The sequence below is a fragment of the Phocoena sinus genome, chromosome 13 (assembly GCF_008692025.1).
Source record: "Phocoena sinus isolate mPhoSin1 chromosome 13, mPhoSin1.pri, whole genome shotgun sequence".
Taxonomy (NCBI): Eukaryota; Metazoa; Chordata; class Mammalia; order Artiodactyla; family Phocoenidae; genus Phocoena; species Phocoena sinus.
Window position 1 is genome coordinate 78,074,625 of NC_045775.1, and position 20,853 is coordinate 78,095,477.

At 40.7% G+C, this 20,853-nt stretch overlaps 1 protein-coding gene and 2 gene segments (V, D, J or C); 1 reads left to right on the plus strand and 2 right to left on the minus strand.

Annotated features, from left to right (window-relative positions):
- The window catches only part of RPIA (ribose 5-phosphate isomerase A), a 110,662-nt gene extending 97,516 nt beyond the window's left edge, over positions 1-13,146 (plus strand). Inside the window, exon 9 of the mRNA XM_032653147.1 lies at positions 12,760-13,146. Coding sequence (XP_032509038.1) covers positions 12,760-12,968 — 209 coding nt within the window. The 3' untranslated portion in view covers positions 12,969-13,146. The remainder of the gene's footprint in view (positions 1-12,759) is intronic.
- LOC116764484 overlaps positions 1-20,853 on the minus strand; it is an 88,262-nt gene that overhangs the window by 23,245 nt on the left and 44,164 nt on the right.
- On the minus strand, positions 6,897-7,437 carry LOC116764486. The segment is given in 2 exon segments: positions 6,897-7,199; positions 7,389-7,437. Coding segments are annotated over 2 exon segments (352 nt in total).

Genomic DNA, 20,853 nt, shown 5'->3' on the forward strand with positions numbered 1-20,853 from the left:
CATGACCTTTTTTTTTTCTTAGATTCCGTATATATGTGTTAGCAGTATTTCTTTTTCTCTTTCTGACTTACTTCACTCTGTATGACAGACTCTAGCTCCATCCACCTCACTACAAATAACTAAATTTCATTTCTTTTTGTGGCTGAGTAATATTCCATTGTATATATGTGCCACGTCTTCTTTATCCATTCATCTGTCGATGGACACTTAGGTTGCTTCCATGTCCTGGCTATTGTAAATAGAGCTGCAATGAACACTGTGACACATGACTCTTTTTGAATTCTGGTTTTCTCAGGGTATATGCCCAGTAGTGGAATTGCCGGGTCGTATGGTAGTTCTATTTTTAGTATTTTAAGGAACCTCCATACTGTTCTCCATAGTGGCTGTATCAATTTACATTCCCACCAACAGAGCAAGAGGGTTCCCTTTTCTCCACACCGTCTCCAGCATTTATTGTTTCTAGATTTTTTGATGATAGCCATTCTGACCGGTGTGAGATGATATCTCATTGTAGTTTTGATTTGCATTTCTCTAATAATTAATGATGTTGAGCATTCTTTCATGTATTTGTTGGCAATCTGTATATCTTCTTTGGAGAAATGTCTATTTAGGTCTTCTGCCCATTATTGGATTGGGTTGTTTGTTTTTTGATATTGAGCTGCTTGTAAATTTTGGAGATTAATCCTTTGTCAGTTGCTTCGTTTGCAAATACTTTCTCCCATTCTGAGGGTTGTCTTCTGGTCTTGTTTATGGTTTCCTTTGCTGTGCAAAAGATTTGAAGTTTCATTAGGTCCCATTTGTTTGTTTTTATTTCCATTTCTGTAGGAGGTGGGTCAAAAAGGATCTTGCTGTGATTTATGTCATAGAATGTTCTGCCTATGTTTTCCTCTCAGAGTTTGATAGTGTCTGGCCTTACATTTAGGTCCATAATCCAATTTGAGTTTATTTTTGTATATGGTGTTAGAGAGTGTTCTAATTTCATACTTTTACATGTACCTGTCCAGTTTTCCCAGCACCACTTATTGAAGAGGCTGTCTCTTCTCCACTGTATATTCCTGCCTCCTTTATCAAAGATAAGGTGACCATATGTGCGTGGGTTTATCTCTGGGCTTTCTATCCAGTTCCGTTGATCTATATTTCTGTTTTTGTGCCAGTACCATACTGTCTTGATTACTGTAGCTTTGTAGTATAGTCTGAAGTCAGGGAGCCTTATTCCTCCAGCTCCATTTTTCGTTCTCAAGATTGCTTTGGCTATTCGGGTCTTTTGTGTTTCCATACAAATTGTGAAATTTTTTGTTCTAGTTCTGTGAAAAATGCCACTGGTAGTTTGATAGGGATTGCATTGAATCTGTAGATTGCTTTGTGTAGTATAGTCATTTTCACAATGTTGATGCTTCCAATCCAAGAACATGGTATATCTCTCCATCTCTTTGTATCATCTTTAATTTCTTTCATCAGTGTCTTATAATTTTCTGCATACAGGTCTTTTGTCTCCTTAGGTAGGTTTATTCCTAGATATTTTATTCTTTTTGTTGCAATGGTAAATGGGAGTGTTTTCTTAATTTCACTTTCAGATTTTTTCATCATTAGTGTATAGGAATGCCAGAGATTTCTGTGCATTAATTTTGTGTCCTGCGACTTTACCAAATTCATTGATTAGCTCTAGTAGTTTTCTGGTAGCATCTTTAGGATTCTCTATGTATAGTATCATGTCATCTGCAAAGAGTGACAGTTTTACTTCTTCTTTTCCAATTTGGATTCCTTTTATTACTTTTTCTTTTCTGATTGCTGTGGCTAAAACTTCCAATACTATGTTGAATAATAGTGGTGAGAGTGGGCAACGCTTTCTTGGTCCTGATCTTAGTTGAAATGGTTTCAGTTTTTCCTCATTGAGGATGATGTTGGCTGTGGGTTTGTCATATATGGCCTTTATTATTTGAGGAAAGTTTCCTCTATGCCTACATTCTGAAGGGTTTTTATCATATATAGGTGTTGAATTTTGTTGAAAGTTTTCTCTGCATCGATTGAGATGATCATATGGTTTTTCTCCTTCAATTTGTTAATATGGTGTATCACATGGATTGATTTGCATGTATTGAAGAATCCTTGCATTCCTGGAATAAACCCCACTTGATCATGGTGTATGATCCTTTTAATGAGCTGTTGGATTCTGTTTGCTAGTATTTTGTTGAGGATTTTTACATCTATGTTCATCAGTGATATTGGCCTGTAGTTTTCTTTCTTTGTGACATCTTTGTCTGGTTTTGGTATCAGGGTGACGGTGGCCTCGTAGAATGAGTTTGGGAGTGTTCCTCCCTCTGCTATATTTTGGAAGAGTTTGAGAAGGATAGGTGTTAGCTCTTCTCTAAGTGTTTGATAGAATTCGCCTGTGAAGCCATCTGGTCCTGGGCTTTTGTTTGTTGGAAGATTTTTAATCACACTTTCAATTTCAGTGCTTGTGATTGGTCTGTTCATATTTTCTATTTCTTCCCGGTTCAGTCTCGGAAGGTTGTGCATTTCTAAGAATTTGTCCATTTCTTCCAGGTTGTCCATTTTATTGGCATAGAGTTGCTTGTAGTAATCTCTCATGATCTTTGTTATTTCTGCAGTGTCAGTTGTTACTTCTCCTTTTTCGTTTCTAATTCTATTGATTTGAGTCTTCTCCCTTTTTTTCTTGATGAGTCTGGCTAATGGTTTATCAATTTTGTTTATCTTCTCAAAGAACCAGCTTTTAGGGGTTTTTTTTTGTTTTTTTTTTTTTTTTTGCGGTACGCGGGCCTCTCACTGTTGTGGTCTCTCCCGTTGCGGAGCACAGGCTCCGGACGCACAGGCTCAGTGGCCATGGCTCACGGGCCCAGCCGCTCCGCGGCAGGAACCCGTGTCCCCTGCATCATTGAGAGTCCCCTGCGAACTCTCAAACACTGCGCCACCAGGGAAGCCCTAGGGGATACACTTTTAACCTTGGGATTATGGAAATGAACTGTTTCACAAAAGAACAAAGGTCTTAAAAAAGTACTAATTAAGTGCCATTCTGGTGGTCATTGTTTCAAGAGCAACCCAGGGCAAATAGTAAAAGGACAAATTCCGGGACTCTAAAGAAGGACTGTGTTTTTTTGGGACCTGCATCTTATGTAAGTTGAGTTCTTACAGCTATCACTTGCTCTCCCCTGTATCATAGGAAATATTAAAAAGGAGCTGGTGAAAACTAAGTCAGTAGGGAAGAGTCTAAATGAGTGTGTGGGTGAGTTTAGAGGGTGGGAGAAGATTGCTTTTACTGCTATAATTGGAAACCTAAGCTGGATCCATCATTGCCTTCGTTTCTTCTTGGAGGTGGAAATGAAAGATGTGGCAAAAGATAGGGACATGGCCACGTGGATTTATCTCTGCTTCAGAGTGAGCTCATTGAAACAGCTGGACAATGTGGTTGAAGGCTGTAAGAGTCTCTACCATATCAAGTGTGTCAGGCATAGCACTAGAGGCAGCAGAAAATATGGAAACAAATAGAAAAAGGAAGTGAGTATGCGTGTACATGGAGAACCTTATAAATCCCTGTGGGTTGCCTAGTTCTATATTCTGAACATTTTGAGTGGCAGCTGAGGTCACTCCACTGAGGGCATTTGGAGGTTTTTGTAACAGAATATATCACTCTGAGATTTTATTATCATCTTGTTGACAGAAATAACATGCAACGTCTTCAGATTTCACGTCATCAGTTGTCAGGGTAAAATCTGTTCCATACCCACTGCCACTGAACCGGGATGGAACCCCAGAGATGAGAGTAGAAACATATTTCACAATGAGCTTAGGAGCTTTTCCTGGTTTCTGTTGGTACCAGTGCTCGTCAACATCAATGTCTTGGGCTTCCCTGGTGGCACAGTGGCTGGGAGTCCGCCTGCCGATGCAGGGGACACGGGTTCGTGCCCCGGTCCGGGAAGATCCCACATGCCACGGAGCGGCTGGGCCCGTGAGCCATGGCCGCTGAGCCTGCGCGTCCGGAGCCTGTGCTCCGCAACGGGAGAGGCCACAACAGTGAGAGGCCCGCGTACCGCAGAAAACAAAAACAACAACAACAAAAAAAACATCAATGTCTTGGCTGGCTTTGCAGGTGACAGTGACTTTGTCTCCTGGAGTCACTGACACAAATGCTGGAGATTGTGTGATGGGTGTTTCTGCTCTGGTCTCTGTTTAGGGAGGAAAAGAGAAAAGATAAATCAAAAGCATCATGTTTGTTGAGAATGAAAAAAACCGATTTCATATACAAATGCTATATTTTTTGGTCAAGATTCAGAGGACTTAAGTGCTGCAAAAAGAGGAACTATTTCTCTTACCAGAGATCCAGAGGAGCAGAAAGATGAGGGGAGCCTGGGAGCTCATAGCCTTGGCCTGGCGTTCACTTGTCGTCAGCGTCCTCACCAGTTGAACAATACGCATTCTACGGCCTCTGAGATGTTGAGGGACTTATGTATGGGAGCAGTATGCAAATTACATGGTATGTGGTGGTGGGATGGGCAGGCAGTGTTTAACTGGCAGTGTGAAACTTCCTGCATGAGCTGTCCATGGTGATATTGTCAGAGCTTTCCTTACTCTCAAAAGGGCTGTGAGTAAAATCTAAGCTCCTGGGCAAGTAGCATCATCCTTCCTCTACTTTGCTTTTCTGCCCCCAGACTTTTCATTATTCTGCAGTATTCAGTATTCATTCCATCTGCTGCCATTCTGATGCTAAGTTAACTGGGGTGATAGATACCATGGCAATACTCCTGACATCATCAACCATTGCCCCCCTTTTCGGGTTACACGCTCAGGACCATAATTACTTCACATCGTGGTTGAATACAGGATTCAGAGAGGTGTCTATGTAATGCTGTTTCCAACTGCACACTTGCTTCCGTGATTACTCAGCTCTCTGTCCCAACATTTACACACGTATTAGTTACCCTGAACCATAATTACTTACACTGAGATTTTTTCACATTAAAATTTTAAAATTTTCTTTTGACTCAAGTGAATTCATGTCTACTCGGTGGTACTGGGTAGAACCTAAAATAATTTTCCTTGTATACCACCCGTCTACATTTCAGAAAAAACTACATGCTGCATTTGAAAGTGGAAACTTGAGAACTACAGCTAAAGAATAGGGCAAAAAAGATGAAGGGTGAGACATTACATTGCTACTGTCAGTTTGAAAGGAAAGTAAGATAAGTGTCTTTCTTTTCCTTAATCAAATTCTGTTTACCTGATGCCCACACAAAAACTTGTAAAAGAGTGTTCATAGCAGAGGCATTGAATTCACCAAATAGTGGGAACAGCCCAAATGTCCATCAAGTGTTGAATGGAAAAGCAAAATGTGGCCTCTTCGTATAATGAAATACTATTTGGCCATAATAAGACATAAAGTACTATAATAAGCTACAACATGGAAAAACCTTGCAAACATTATGGTAAACGAAGTGAGCCAGTCACAAAAGACAGCATGCAGCATGATCTGTTTATATGAAGTGTCCACCGTGGGCACAGACAGTAAGTGGTCACCTAGGACTTGGGGATGTTTGATGCTGGAGGAAATGGGGAGTAACTGGTAATGGGTACGGGATTTCTTTTCGAAAATATAAAATTGACTGCGGTGATGATTGCACAACTCTTACACTAAAGTCCATCATAGTGGACAAGATAAATTGGTGAACTATATTGTATATGAATTATAATGCCATAAAGGTGTTAACAAAAAGTCTAGAGTTTCAAGAGTGAAGAGACCTTCGGCAAGGAACAGCAAGAATATGTGAGTAGGGATTCCCTGGTGGCGCAGTGGTTGAGAGCCCGCCTGCCGATGCAGGGGACATGGGTTCGTGCCCCGGTCCGGGAAGATCCCACATGCCGCGGAGCGGCTGGGCCCACGGGCCATGGCCGCTGAGCCTGCGCGTCCGGAGCCTGTGCTCCGCAACGGGAGAGGCCACAAAAGTGAGAGGCCCGCGTACCGCAAAAAAAAAAAAAAAAAAAAAGAATATGTGAGTAGTAGAAACCGAAAGAGCTATTTGTAAGCCTGGGGCTTTGTGTTCTGAGATGTGTTTTGAACATTTAAAGATTATCCGTTTTTTTGAATTATTGAGAAAGAAATTTGTCCTAAAATGGAGTTACTAGAATGATCTGTGATGCTCTTCAACTAGGTGGATGACCTTGAACAGCTCCTACCACCTACCTATCTGGGTCTTATTCATCTCTATTGAATGACACAGCAAGTGTGATTTTTTTAAAAATCCCGTTGAGATTTTGATTTTGACTAGGTTTTTTTCAATTTCTTTGAATAATATTCTGGAGTCTACAGTGTATTTTGTTATTTTTTCCAAAATATATGATGCTTTGGATGCTCTTGTAGATGGTGTGTTTCGTAATTTTAATTTTTAATTTGTTGCAGTTATAGAGAAATCAAATTTTTTTTTGTTTTTTTTTGTATATTCACCTTGAATCCAGTGGTTGGCTATTTCTTTTATTGATTTCAGTAGTTTTTCTGTAGATTATTTTGAATTTTCTCTGCACACAATCCACTCATGTTGACAGTTTTAATTCTTCCTTTCCAGTTCTGTTCTTTGTTGTTGTTATTGTTGCCTTATTGCACTGGCCAGGACAGGTATATCTTTAAAGGCATCCACTCATGTGCGTCTGATCCAATGCCACTGGCAGAGAAATTGTGCCTAAACCTGGCTGTGCCTTTAAGTCCGAGAAAAATTCCAGGAATCCGCGTGCAAATCTTGTCATGGGGTTACTTTTCAGAACATTAAGATTTCCAGATAGAGGTAGAGATGCTAAAACTGCACAGCCATCACAGCAGTTGCTTATAAAGGAAACAGCTGGTATAATGAAACACCCTCAAAGGTTTGTGGAGGCTTTTGTTTCACGTTGAATTACTGTGGATACCCGCTATAGTACTGATAGCAGTAATAGACAGCAACATCTTCAGGCTCCAGGCTGCTGATGGTGAGAGTAAAGTCTGTCCCCGACCTACTGCCACTGAACCGGCCTGGGATGCCAGAGGCCCTGGTGGTTGCATCATACACGAGGAGCCTGGTTGCCTGCCCAGGTTCCTGCTGGTACCAGGCTAAGTACTTGCTAACACTCTGACTGGCCCTGCAGGTGAGGGTGGCGCTTTCCCCCAGAGACAAAGACAGGGAGGCTGGAGACTGTCAACGTGGCTTCTCCAGTGGTATCTGAGATTGGAAATAAAACAAAAAAGTCGCTCATGTAATCTAGATCCTACTTACTGTCTTCCCAACAGGGCTAGGGTCATCGATCTACACTGAGCTTTAATTTTTTGCTTGCTGAGCAAAGGTGCAGGACCCAATTGCATGAACCAAAAATCTTCACTGACATGCACAACCATCCCATGTTCCTCTCACCTGGGATCCAGAGTAACAGGAGGCAGAGAAGCTGAGCTAGGGCTTCCATGATCCACTCAGAGGCAGATCTGAGGCAGATCTTCCCCAGAGCACTGACTCAGGCATAGATATGGGCTTTGGGCAACAGGGTGGGCTGGGAGGAACATGCAAAGCAGCTGGGGTGGGGCGAGCTGGGCTTCCAGCTGCAGAAACCACGTGCCTCCTCTTCTCTACACTTGAGCAACCCATCCCCAGGTGGTCAAGTCAGAAAAGCCTATTGACTTAGTCTGAGGGATGAATTTTTCTCCTCTGGTCACAGAATTTCCTTCCCGTGTCCTTTCACTTCATTATTCACCTAGATTCAGAGAGATGGTGTTTGGTATAAGCCTGCTGGGAACAAAATAGATGCCTTTGGTTCTGTTTTCCTCTTTCTACTGGCACTATGCCTGGATGTCTCCCTTGGTGCATGCTTGGGTCAAAATGGATTGAGAAGTTTATAGGAACTTCACGTTCCAGATACACCTTTCATCTACAGCACAGTGCTACTTCCCAAGGGCGCTTCCCAAGAAGTCACCTTATTCTTTGCTAGAATTAGGAAAGAGTAATGTCAGGTTAGGCCAGGCAACATGGTTGTAAGGGTAATGACAACTGCACAGATGATGAGGACCCTGGCTCTCCCCTCCTCCCTCCCCCCTCCAGTGTACTGATACCGTATACATGAAGACAGACAGTGGTACTGTCCATGCAGGCAGAGTTAATTACTCTGTATTTATCATGAAGGAGAAAGATGTAATATGTCAGATTTACTTCTGGAAGATTACTAGGTTATTTTGTAGTGAATGGATTATTCATTCCTTGTCAAATAGATTTTTAAGAATTTAGAGCCTTTTCACATTTTTTTTTTTTTTTTTTTTTTGCGGTACACGGGCCTCTCACTGTTGTGGCCTCTCCCGTTGCGGAGCACAGGCTCTGGACGCGCAGGCTCAGCGGCCATGGCTCACGGGCCTAGCCGCTCCGTGGCATGTGGGATCTTCCCGGACCGGGGCACGAACCCACGTCCCTTGCATCGGCAGGCGGACTCTCAACCACTGCCCCACCAGGGAAGCCCTCACATTTATTAATATTATTTATCTTCTTTATACCACTGAGCTATGGGGACATATCTGAATTTGTACTTAATATTTGTGCTAATACGAGTTGTATCATTTAAGAGTAAAATTTTTTCTGTATTGTGGGGAGGAGGTTCTTGATCACTGATCACAGTTTTGTTAAGGAGAAGCTTATGTCACACACTTTTCACAGTATTACATATGTATAGGGTAAATAGTCTCATACCCAGACAAACCAACAGGTCACATAGACCATACTACTAGTAAGACAGATTTGAAGCCTAGTATGGTCACTTTTCATTCGTTTGTCAAATGATTGCTATATAGTTAATGCAATTTGCTCATTTTTCTGTTTAATCTATGACTTGATGAAGTTTTCTTGCTATGAATCCAAACTTGCTGATGATTCTTGGAAGCACATTCAAGTAGAGTTTGGTCCGTCCCCTGTCTTAAAATTCTGAGAGCTGGGGAACTAGTGATGATGCCGGGTTGTCTGCGGTCCTATGATTAGAGTGATATTTTGCTCTCTTCAGAGTTCAGAACATGCTTTTCTTGCTGTCTCTCCAACTAAGGCAGGGTTTTTCAGGTATGAAACAACACCAGAAACTGCAAGGAATTCTATAACCTCCTTCAACTTAGAACCTATGGATACTGAGGCCAGAGAGGCTTTCTCTTTGACTCTCTGATGCCCTTAATAAGATAAATTATCAGCGGTACCAATGAGAGATGCGATGAAGTAGAAGAGCAATAAAAATATGCAAGGCCATGATTTGTAAAGAAAGGACCAAGCACTGGTTATCTGTCATCACCAACTGCTCACCTCCAGCTAAGCACTTATAGATGTTCTGTCCCACAATTTCCATCAAGGCCAGCCAAGGTCAGAGATTTTCTCTCTCTACATCTGAGAAGTATCAGCCGCCTTCCTAACTCTATTTGCTATTACATGCTAGATGCTCTCTGCATTACACACATCACTGCTCTCTGTTCCCTCTCAACCCAAGCTATTCTTCTCTAGAAGTTAAGGTCTTCCTTAGACCAAATGTTCATGTATACCCTTGCATCTACTATGTTCCCTAAACCTGCATATTCTACCATACTATCACCAAATCTTTGCCAGATCTTAAGAGAACATAGTTTTCAATGTTTGCATTTAGGACATTAGAGCCCAAGCATGATGAGGAAGCAACCACATAGGAAAATGAAGGGGGAAGACCCTTGTGGGGTTGGGAGCCCATAATATGGAAAGGGCATCTGTGTGGGGTGGAGCTGGAAGTGCAACATGGGTTGCTGGGGCTAGAGCAGGGAATGATCGCACCATTTTCCCAGTTTGCGTGTGCCAGCTGGTGGGTGGTTGGGAGGATGTTCACGTGGGCGGGGGCCCACAGTGCAGGAGTCAGAGCCCAGACTGGGTGAGGAGCCCACCCATGCAGGAGGCACAAAATGGTGGCGGCTGTGCGAGGGCTATCAGAGCTGGAGCAAGGTATACGTGTGTGTGGGAGGGAGGTGGAGTTGTCTGCACGGGAGGTGGAAGGGACGGCTACCACCGGAGACTGATTTCAAATCAATTTGATCAAGTAGTTTGATCAAGTAATTAAACGCAATAATGATACTTGGAGTCAAATTATCAGCGTTAGAGAAAGAGTCATGAATAATCAAAGGAGAGTATTAGAATAAACTCTATGGTGTAGATTGGAATTGGAGATAGTGTAAACCCTTGGGCTTTTGTAGATACAGATATGAATGTGCACGTGTATATACATGTGTGTGTGTAGATAGATGATAGATAGATAGATAGATAGATAGATAAATTTTCCCTAAGCTGGAAGCAATGACACCCCGGTCCCAAATAGCATCCATAGTGCTCAAATCTTGGTGTCTAAATACCATTCTCCACTAAAAGGAACCAATAATTCTTGGAGAAATGTCTGATTCTGGATTTAGGACAGGAAAAAAGCCAGATGAGCCTGGACCATCTAGTTCCAGAAACTAAAGAAATGCTCAAAGAATGATGGGGTTGTGGCAGAAGGAAATAGAAGCCAACTTCGATGGTTCACCAACTGGCCAAATCTGGGAAACTTTGAGTACCAAAATAATTAATGATGGTAACATATTATAGCCCATTGATGAAAATAGGAATCCATGAGTTCATATTGATGTTTTGATGAGGAATAGGGATTCATATAGTGTCAAAGAACTTATTCATACGTTCTTATTAAGTACAAAGGGGCAAAAGTAACTATGCCTCAGAGGTCTGGGAGACACTACCTTCATTCAAGGTTCTAAGGAAACATCATCAGTAATGGGACAGATTGAAATCATGCACCACCTGATAGGATGCAGTGAGTAGAGCAGGACATTGCTGTACGTTACGGGCTGAATCATAACCCCCAAATTCATATGTTGTAATAGCCAGTGGTAATTACCTCAGAATGTAACTGTATTTGAAAATAGGATCATTAAAGAGGTAATTAAGTTAAAATGAGAGGTGACCACTAATCCTGTATGTCTGGTGTCCTTAAAGAAGGAGAAATTGGAACACAGACACACACACATAGGGAAGTGCACGTAAAGACACAGAGGGAAGACGGCAATTTGCAAGCCAAGGAGTGAGGCTCTGAATTAAGGATTACAAGAGGAATATGTAAGTGCCTCAGGGAGGCACAAAAAGAATAAGTGGATGTCTCTTCCATCTAGGAAAACTTCATTTTTCAAGAAAAAATGGAGAAGGGTAAAATGGAGGAAGGTTCCCTTTACGAGACATGAATATTAAACATAAAGTGCTCTCCTAAAACTAGATCCAGGTCATTTTTGTATACAGTGTATTGATTTTTGTCACCAACCTGTGTCTTGTGTAGTTTCATGCTGCAGAGACATGATGAACTGAAAGACCACTGTTTGTAATCAGGAGATGATTCGGATATCTGACAATTAATGAGACTACAATTGACTTTATTTTCCCAGGAAACACAGGTGTTAAACTGTACTGATTTTTTCCGCTTTCCTCTGACTCTTTTTTATGAATGCAGGATGAGGATAAAATAAGTGCACCTGCACATTCATTGCCCCATTCACCCTGTGTGATGACATTTCTTCAGGGGAGGAATCTCAGAGGGAGAGGCCAGGAGGAACAGCAGAAAGCTTATTTCTTTATTATCTGTCCCTCCCATTAGACTGAAAGCTCTCTGAGGTCAAGTGTTCTGATGGAGTTGTTCAAAATGTCCTGTGCCTAGGAGAGTTCATGATACTGTTTGCTATTTGTGTAATTCTATATATATATATTTCATTTGGAGTAGGAATAAATAAAGAACTGCTCTAGCAGTGCTTGGGAGCTGAAGCTATTTACTTTAGGTCAGTTAGAGAAAGAAACCTGAGAGGACTTAAAATGATATTCGAGAAACTAACTGATTGACCTAAAGATTACTAACAAGGGTAGTTCACTGGTATGTGGTGATTCGTTTTCTAATACAGCATATGAGTTGAGGGAAATATGAGAGATATAATTTGGATGTATTGAGAGCTTATGAGCTGTCCAAGAGGAACTTCAAATATGAATTTAAAATTGTAAAGAGAATCTGAGAGAGATACAAATGTGTGCATAATATCTTCATTCTGTTCAGTGACATGACTATATTTTATATACTGATGCCATATTTATATGTTTTAAATAAGTCCTGTAGACATACTCACAATTAATTTATTTATTATAAGTTAATTAATGTTTCCAAGTTTCCTTCAACTGTTTTGAAAAAGTACAGCTGTATTAAGAAAATTTTACATTTGGGAATTTTGGCGAATTGTATTGAAAATCACAGTTTTAAGTTGGTTTCTGGGCCTCTTTTAGGCATGCAATCACATTTCCTGGGGTAGTGCTATTTTTGTCTCCTTATTTTCATTATTTGTATTTACAACTCACTGCACAGGCACTTTTGATTTCATGCTCTGATGCTTTGCATAGGCTCCTGGAGCCCTAGGCTGGCTGGTCAGGCTCTATTCATGGGGTTTCCTGGAAATGGGGCCTGAGCGCATCAGACGGGTGGGCAGCATCAAGATGATGCCAGAGCCACGACTTCTCATCTTCCTGGTTCTCTGGGTCTCAGGGGAGAGGTTTAAAGGAGAAATATCTTTATAAAACTAAAGATTGATTTTACAATGCAGAATGAATAAACCATTTTACCTAAAACAGCGTGATTAGGTTTGACAAAGAACAAACCGTACACTTTTAAGATATATATTTTAATATATTTATGATGCAATATATGGTCACTGGTCCATTGTGATTGCAGGTGTCTCTGGGGCCATCGTGATGACCCAGTCTCCAAGCTCCCTGGCTGTGTCCACAGGGGAGAGGGTCACCATCAACTGCAGGTCCAGCCAGAATCTTTTGTACTCCAACCAGAAAACCTATTTTGCCTGGTACCAGCAGAAACCAGAACAGTCTCCTGAGCTGCTCATCTCCTGGGCATCCATCCAGGCATCTGGGAGCCCTGATTGATTTAGTGGCAGTGAGTCCACAACAGATTTCCCTCTCACCATAGGCAGCGTCCGGCCTGAAGTTGTGGCAGTTTAGTATTGCCAGCAGTATTATAGCAAGCCTCTTACGGTGCTTCAGCCTCAAACATAAACCTCCTCCCCAGAGCCATGGGCCGGTGAGTATTTGCTGCACCAGCTGATTCCTTCCGGCTCAGCCCTATTTCTCCCTTAGCCATAGGAGAAGCTATGTCTCCTCTACATTGTTTAAAATTTCTTTTTATTTTTTATTAAAATTTTTTTTTATACAGCAGTTTCTTATTCGTCATCAATTTTACACACATCAGTGTATACATGTCAATCTCAATCGCCCAGTTCATCTCACCACCACCACCACCCCCCGCCGCTTTCCCCCCTTGGTGTCCATATGTTTGTTCTCTACATCTGTGTCTCAATTTCTGCCCTGCAAACCGGTTCACCTGTACCATTTTTCTAGATTCCACATATATGCGCTAGTATATGATATTTCTTTATCTCTTTCTGACTTACTTCACTCTGTATGACTGTCTCTAGATTCAACCACGTCTCTACAAATGACCCAATTTTGTTCCTTTTTATGACTGAGTAATATTCCATTTTATATATGTACCACTTCTTCTTTATCCATTTGTCTGTCGATGGGCATTTAGGTGGCTTCCATGACCTGGCTGTTGTAAATAGTGCTGCAATGAACACTGAGGTGCATGTGTCTTTTTGAATTCTGGTTTTCTCTGGGAATCTGCCCAGTAGTGGGATTGCTGGATCATATGGTAATTCTATTTTTAGTTTTTTAAGGAACCTCCATACTGTTCTCCATAGTGGCTGTATCAATTTACATTCCCACCAACAGGGCAAGAGGGTTCCCTTTTCTCCACACCCTCTCCAGCATTTGTTGTTTATAGATTTTCTGATGATGCCCATTCTAAATGGTGTGAGGTGATACCTCATTGTAGTTTTGATTTGCATTTATCTAATAATTAGTGATGTTGAGCAGCTTTTCATGTGCTTCTTGGCCATCTTTATGTCTTCTTTGGAGAAATGTCTATTTAGGTCTTCTGCCCATTTTTGGATTTGGTTCTTTGTTTATTTAATATTGAGCTGCATGAGCTGTTTATATATTTTGGAGATTAATCCTTTGTCCGTTAATTCATTTGCAAATATTTTATCCCATTCTGAGGGTTGCTTTTCGTCATGTTTATGGTTTCCTTTGCTGTGCAAAAGCTTTTAAGTTTCATTAGGTCTCATTTGTTTATTTTTGTTTTTATTTCTATTTCTCTAGGAGGTGGATCAAAAAAGATCTTGCTGTGATTTATGTCAGAGTGTTCCTCCTTTGTTATCCTCTAAGAGTTTTATAGTGTCCAGTCTTACATTTAGGTCTCTAATCCATTTTGAGTTTATTTTTGTGTACGGTGTTAGGGAGTGTTCTAATTTCATTCTTTTACATGTAGCTGTCCAGTTTTCCCAGCACCACTTATTGAAGAGATTGTCTTTTCTCCATTGTATATCCTTGCCTCCTTTGTCATAGATTAGTTGACCGTAGGTGCATGGGTTTATCTCTGGGCTTTTAATCTTGTTCCATTGATCTATGTTTCTGTTTTTGTGCCAGTACCATATTGTCTTGATTACTGTAGCTTTATAGTATAGTCTGAAGTCAGGGAGTCTGATTCCTCCAGCTCCGTTTTTTTTCCCTCAAGACTGCTTTGGCTATTTGGAGTCTTTTGTGTCTCCATACAAATTTTAAGACTTTTTGTTCTAGTTCCGTAAAAAATGCCATTGGTAATTTGATAGGGATTGCATTGAATCTGTAGATTGCTTTGGGTAGTATAGTCATTTTCACAGTATTGATTCTTCAAATCCAAGAACATGGTATATCTCTCCATCTGTTGGTATTATCTTTAATTTCTTTCATCAGTGTCTTATAGTTTTCTGCATACAGGTCTTTTGTCTCCCTAGGTAGATTTATTCCTAGGTATTTTATTCTTTTTGTTGCAATGGTAAATGGGAGTGTTTCTATAATTTCTCTTTCAGATTTTTCACCATTAATGTATAGGAATGCAAGATATTTCTGTGCATTAATTTTTTATCCTGCGACTTTACCAAATTCATTGATTAGCTCTAGTAGTTTTCTGGTGGCATTTTTAGGATTCTCTATGTATAGTATCATGTCATCTGCAAAGAGTGACAGTTTTACTTATTCTTTTCCAATTTGTATTCCTTTTATTTCTTTTTCTTCTCTGATTGCCGTGCTAGGATTTCCAAAAATATGTTGAATAATAGTGGTGAGAGCGGACATCCTTTTCTTGTTCCTGATCTTAGAGGAAATGCCTTCAGTTTTCACCATTGATAATGATTTTTGCTGTGGGTTTGTCGTATATGGCCTTTATTATGTTGACGTAGGTTCCCTCTATGCCCATTTTCTGGAGAGTTTTTATCATAAATGGGTGTTGAATTTTGTCAAAAGCTTTTCCTGCATCTATTGAGATGATCATATGGTTTTTATTTTCCAATTTGTTAATATGGTGTATCACATTGATAGATTTGCATATATTGAAGAACCTTTGCATCCCTGGGATAAATCCCACTCAATCATGGTGTGTGATCCTTTTAATGTGTTGTTGGATTCTGTTTGCTAGTATTTTGTTGAGGATTTTTGCATCTATATTCATCAGTGATATTGGTCTGTAATTTTCTTTTTTTGTAGTATCTTTGTCTGGTTTTGGTATAAGGGTGATGGTGGCCTCAAAGAATGTGTTTGGGAGTGTTCCTTCCTCTGCAATTTTTTGGAAGAGTTGGAGAAGGATGGGTGTTAGCTCTTCTCTAAATATTTGATAGAATTCACCTGTGAAGCCATCTCGTCTTGGACTTTTGTTTGTTGGAAGACTTTTAATCACAGTTTCAATTTCATTACTTGTGATTTGTCTGTTCATATTTTCTGTTTCTTCCTGGTTCAGTCTTGGAAGGTTATACCTTTCTAAGAATTTGTCCATTTCTTCCAGATTGTCCATTTTATTGGCATAGGGTTGCTTGTAGTAGTCTCTTAGGATGCTTTGTATTTCTGCGGTGTCTGTTGTAACTTCTCCTTTTTCATTTCTAATTTTATTGATTTGAGTCCTCTCCCTCTTTTTCTTGATGAGTCTGGCTAATGGTTTATCAATTTTGTTTTTCTTCTCAAAGAACCAGCTTTTAGTTTTATTGATCTTTGCTATTGTTTTGTTTGTTTCTATTTCATTTATTTCTGCTCTGATCTTTATGATTTCTTTCCTTCTGTTAACTTTGGGTTTTGTTTGTTCTTCTTACTCTAGTTCCTTTAGGTGTAAGGTTAGATTGTTTACTTGAGATTTTTCTTGTTTCTTGAGGTAGACTTGTATAGCTATGAACTTCCCTCTTAGAACTGCTTTTGTTGCATCCCATAGGTTTTGGATCATCGTGTTTTCATTGTCATTTGTCTCTAGGTATTTTTTGATTTCCTCTTTGATTTCTTCAGTGATCTCTTGGTTATTTAGTAATGTATTGTTTAGCCTCCGTGTGTTTGTGTTTTTTACGTTTATTTCCCTGTAATTCATTTCTAATCTCATAGCGTTGTGGTCAGAAAAGATGCTTGATATGATTTCAGTTTTCTTAAATTTACTGAGGCTTGATTTGTGACCCAAGATGTGATCTATCCTGGAGAATGTTCCGTGCACACTTGAGAAGAAAGTGTAATCTCTGTTTTTGGATGGAATGTCCTATAAATATCAATTAAATCTATCTGGTCTATTGTGTCATTTAAAGCTTCTGTTTCCTTATTTATTTTCATTTTGGATGATCTGTCCATTGGTGTAAGCGAGTTGTTAAAGTTCCCCACTATTACTGTGTTACTTTCGATTTCCTCTTTTATAGCTGTTAGCAGTTGCCTTATGTATTGAGGTGCTCCTATGTTGGGTGCATATATATTTATAGTTGGTATATCTTCTTCTTGGATTGATCCTTTGATCGTTATATAGTGTCCTTCCTAGTCTCCTGTAACATTCTTTATTTTAAAGTCTATTTTATCTGATATGAGTATAGCTACTCCAGCTTTCTTTTGATTTCCATTTGCAGGGAATATCTTTTTCCATCTCCTCACTTTCAGTCTGTATGTGTCCCTAGGTCTGAAGTGGATCTCTTGTAGACAGCATATATATGATCTTGTTTTTGTATCCATTCAGCAAGCCTGTGTCTTTTGGTTGGAGCATTTAATCCATTCACATTTAAGGGAATTATTGGTATGTATGTTCCTATGACCATTTTCTTAATTGTTTTGGGTTTGTTTTTGTAGGTCCTTTTCTTCTCTTGTGTTTCCCACTTAGAGAAGTTCTTTTAGCATTTGTTGTAGAGCTTGTTTGGTGGTGCTGAATTCTCTTAGCTTTTGCTTGTCTGTAAAGCTTTTGATTTCTCCATCAGATCTGAATGAGATCCTTGCCAGGTTGAGTAATCTTGGTTGTAGGTTCTTCCCTTTCATCACTTTCAGTATATTATGCCACTCCCTTCTGGCTTGTAGAGTTTGTGCTGAGAAATCTGCTGTTGACCTTATGGGAGTTCCCTTGTATGTTATTTGTCGTTTTTCCCTTGCTGCTTTCAATAATTTTTCTTTGTCTTTAATTTTTGCCAATTTGATTACTATGTGTCTTGGCATGTTTCTCCTTGGGTTTATCCTGTATGGGACTCGCTGCACTTCCTGGACTTGGGTGGCTCTTTCCTTTCCCATGTTAGGGAAATTTTTGTCTGTAATCTCTTCAGATATTTTCTCGGGTCCTTTCTCTCTCTCTCTCCTCCTTCTGGGACCCCTATAATGCAAACGTTGTTGTGTTTAATGTTGTCCCAGAGGTCTCTTGGGCTGTCTTCATTTCTTTTCATTCTTTTTTCTTTATTCTGTTCCACAGCAGTGAATCCCACCATTCCGTCTTCCAGGTCACTTATCCGTTCTTCTGCCTCAGTTATTCTGCTATTGATTCCTTCTAGTGTAGTTTTCATTTCAGTTATTTTATTGTTCATCCCTGTTTGTTTGTTCTTTAATTCTTCTAGGTCTTTGTTAAACATTTCTTGCATCTTCTCGATCTTTGCCTCCATTCTTTTTCTGAGGTCCTGGATCATCTTCACTATCATTATTCTGAATTCTTTTTCTGTAATTGTTTTTCTCCACTTCATTTAGTTGTTTTTCTGGGGTTGTATCTTGTTCCTTCATCTGGTATATAGCTCTCTGCCTTTTCATCTTGTCTGTCTTTCTGTGAATGTGGTTTTTCTTCCACAGGCTGCAGGATTGTAGTTCTTCTTGCTTCTTCTCTCTGCCCTGGATGAGGCTGTCTAAGAGGCTTGATGAGAGGGACTGGTGGTGGGTAGAGCTGACTGTTGCTCTGGTGGGCACAGCTCAGTAAAGCTTTAATCCACTTGACTGTTGGCGCTGGGTTCCCTCCCTGTTGGTAGTTTGGCCTGAGGCAACCCAACACTGGAGCCTACCTGGGCTCTTTGGTGGGGCTAATGACAGACTCTGGGAGGGCTGATGCCAAGGAGTACTTCCCAGAACTTCTGCTGCCAGTGTCCTTGTCCCCACGGTGAAACAGAGCCACCCCCCGCCTCTGCAGGAGACCCTCCAACACTAGCAGGTAGGTCTGGTTCAGTCTCCCCTGGGGTCACTGCTCCTTCCTCTGGGTCTCGACGCGCACACTACTTTGTGTGTGCCCTCCAAGAGTGGAGTCTCTGCTTCCCCCAGTCCTGTCGAACTCCTGCAATCAATTCCCACTAGGCTTCAAAGTCTGATTCTCTAGGAATTCCTCCTCCCATTGCCGGACCCCCTGGTTGGGAAGCCTGACGTGGGGCTTAGGACCTTCACTCCAGAGGGTGGACTTCTGTGGTATAAGTGTTCTCCAGTTTGTGAGTCACCCACCCAGCAGTTACGGGCTTTGATTTTTACTGATTGCGCCCCTCCTACCGTCTCATTGTGGCTTCTCCTTTGTCTTTGGATGTGGGGTATCTTTTTTGGTGAGTTCCAGTGTCTTCCTGTCGATGATTGTCCAGCAGCTAGTTGTGATTCTGGTGTTCTCACAAGAGGGAGTGAGAGCACGTCCTTCTACTCCACCATCTTGGTTCCTCCTCCTCTGGTAACACTCTTATCCATTGTTTGTCGGTTTTTTTTTTTTTTTTTTTTTTTTTTTTTGCGGTACGTGGGCCTCTCACTGTTGCGGCCTCTCCCATTGCGGAGCACAGGCTCCGGACAGGCAGGCTCAGCGGCCATGGCTCACAGGCCCAGCTGCTCCGTGGCATGTGGGATCCTCCTGGACCGGGGCATGAACCCATGTCCCCTGCATCAGCAGGCGGACTCTCAACCACTGCACCACCGGGGAAGCCCCAGTTTGTCGGTTTTTTGATGATGGCCATTCTGACCAGTGTGAGGTGATACCTCACTATTGTTTTTTTTTTTTTGCGTACGCGGGCCTCTCACTGCCGTGGCCTCTCCCGTTGCGGAGCACAGGCTCCGGACGCGCAGGCTCAGCGGCCATGGCGCACGGGCGCAGCCGCTCCGCGGCATGTGGGATCTTCCCGGAACGGGGCACGAACCCGTGTCCCCTGCATCGGCAGGCGGACTCTCAACCACTGCGCCACCAGGGAAGCCCCTCACTATTGTTTTGATTGGCATTTCTCTAATAATAAGTGATGTTGAGCATCTTTTCATGTGCTTTTTGGCCATCTGTGTGTCTTCTTTGGAGAAATGTCTATTTAGATCTTTAGCCCATTTTTTGCTTGGGTTTTCTTTCTTTTGATATTGAGCTGCTTGTTTGTTTTTTGTTTGTTTGTTTTTGTTTCACAATAAATGGTGAGGAGCTGTTAGATATGGAAATGTAAATCACATGAGGAATTTGAATGAAATTCTGACCCATCTAATGCCAGGCAAAAATATGAATTAGAGTATAGTCTTCATGTGAGAGGTAAAATACTGATGCTTCTAGAAGAAAGTATAGGAAAATATCTTTAGGCCCTAAAGGTAGGCAAAAATTTATTGAACAGAACACACACATAAACACATGAAGCAAACATAAGAGAACAAAAGAGATAATAGAGTGCTTTATAATTAAGAATTTCAAATGATATATAATTTATGTATTATATGTGATTCATATTACATAAATATGCATAAACATGTATAGGTAGATGTATAAAGAGTCATTCAACATGATTGGTCATCAGGGAAATATAAATTTTAAATACAACATCACTTCAGGTTTACCAATACAGATTTTTAAAAAAAGTTTGACAATACCTCATATTGGAAGATTGCAGCAACTGGAACTTTTATACATGGTTGATGGATTTTAATATGTTCACCATTTTGGAAAACTATTTTGCAATTTTACCAAACCCATCCCAGTCCTATGACTTGGCACTTCCACTCTTAGGAACGTACCCAAGGGAAATGAGTACGTAAGTCCACAAAAGACATTGAAAGAATATTCCCAAAACAACTATATTCATAAAAGCTGAAAGCAACTCCTTAATTACAGAATGAATAAATTAATTTTGATATATTCATATATAAGATATTCTGCAGTGAAAGGGAACGAATTACTGCCACACCACCAACATAAATGACGCTTAAAATATATTGGTCGAATAATTGACAGGAAGGTAAGGAGATTCCGCATATGCCCCCAGTCCAACACATGTACAGCCGCCCCCATTATCAACATCACTCACTAAAGTGGTACATCTTACAATTGATGGACCTACACTGACACATCAAGATCATTGAAAGTCCATAATTTACCTTAGAGTTCACTCTTGGTGTTGTACATTCTGTGGGTTTGGACAAATGTCTAATGAAATGTTATACATCATTTTAATATTATACAGAGTATTTT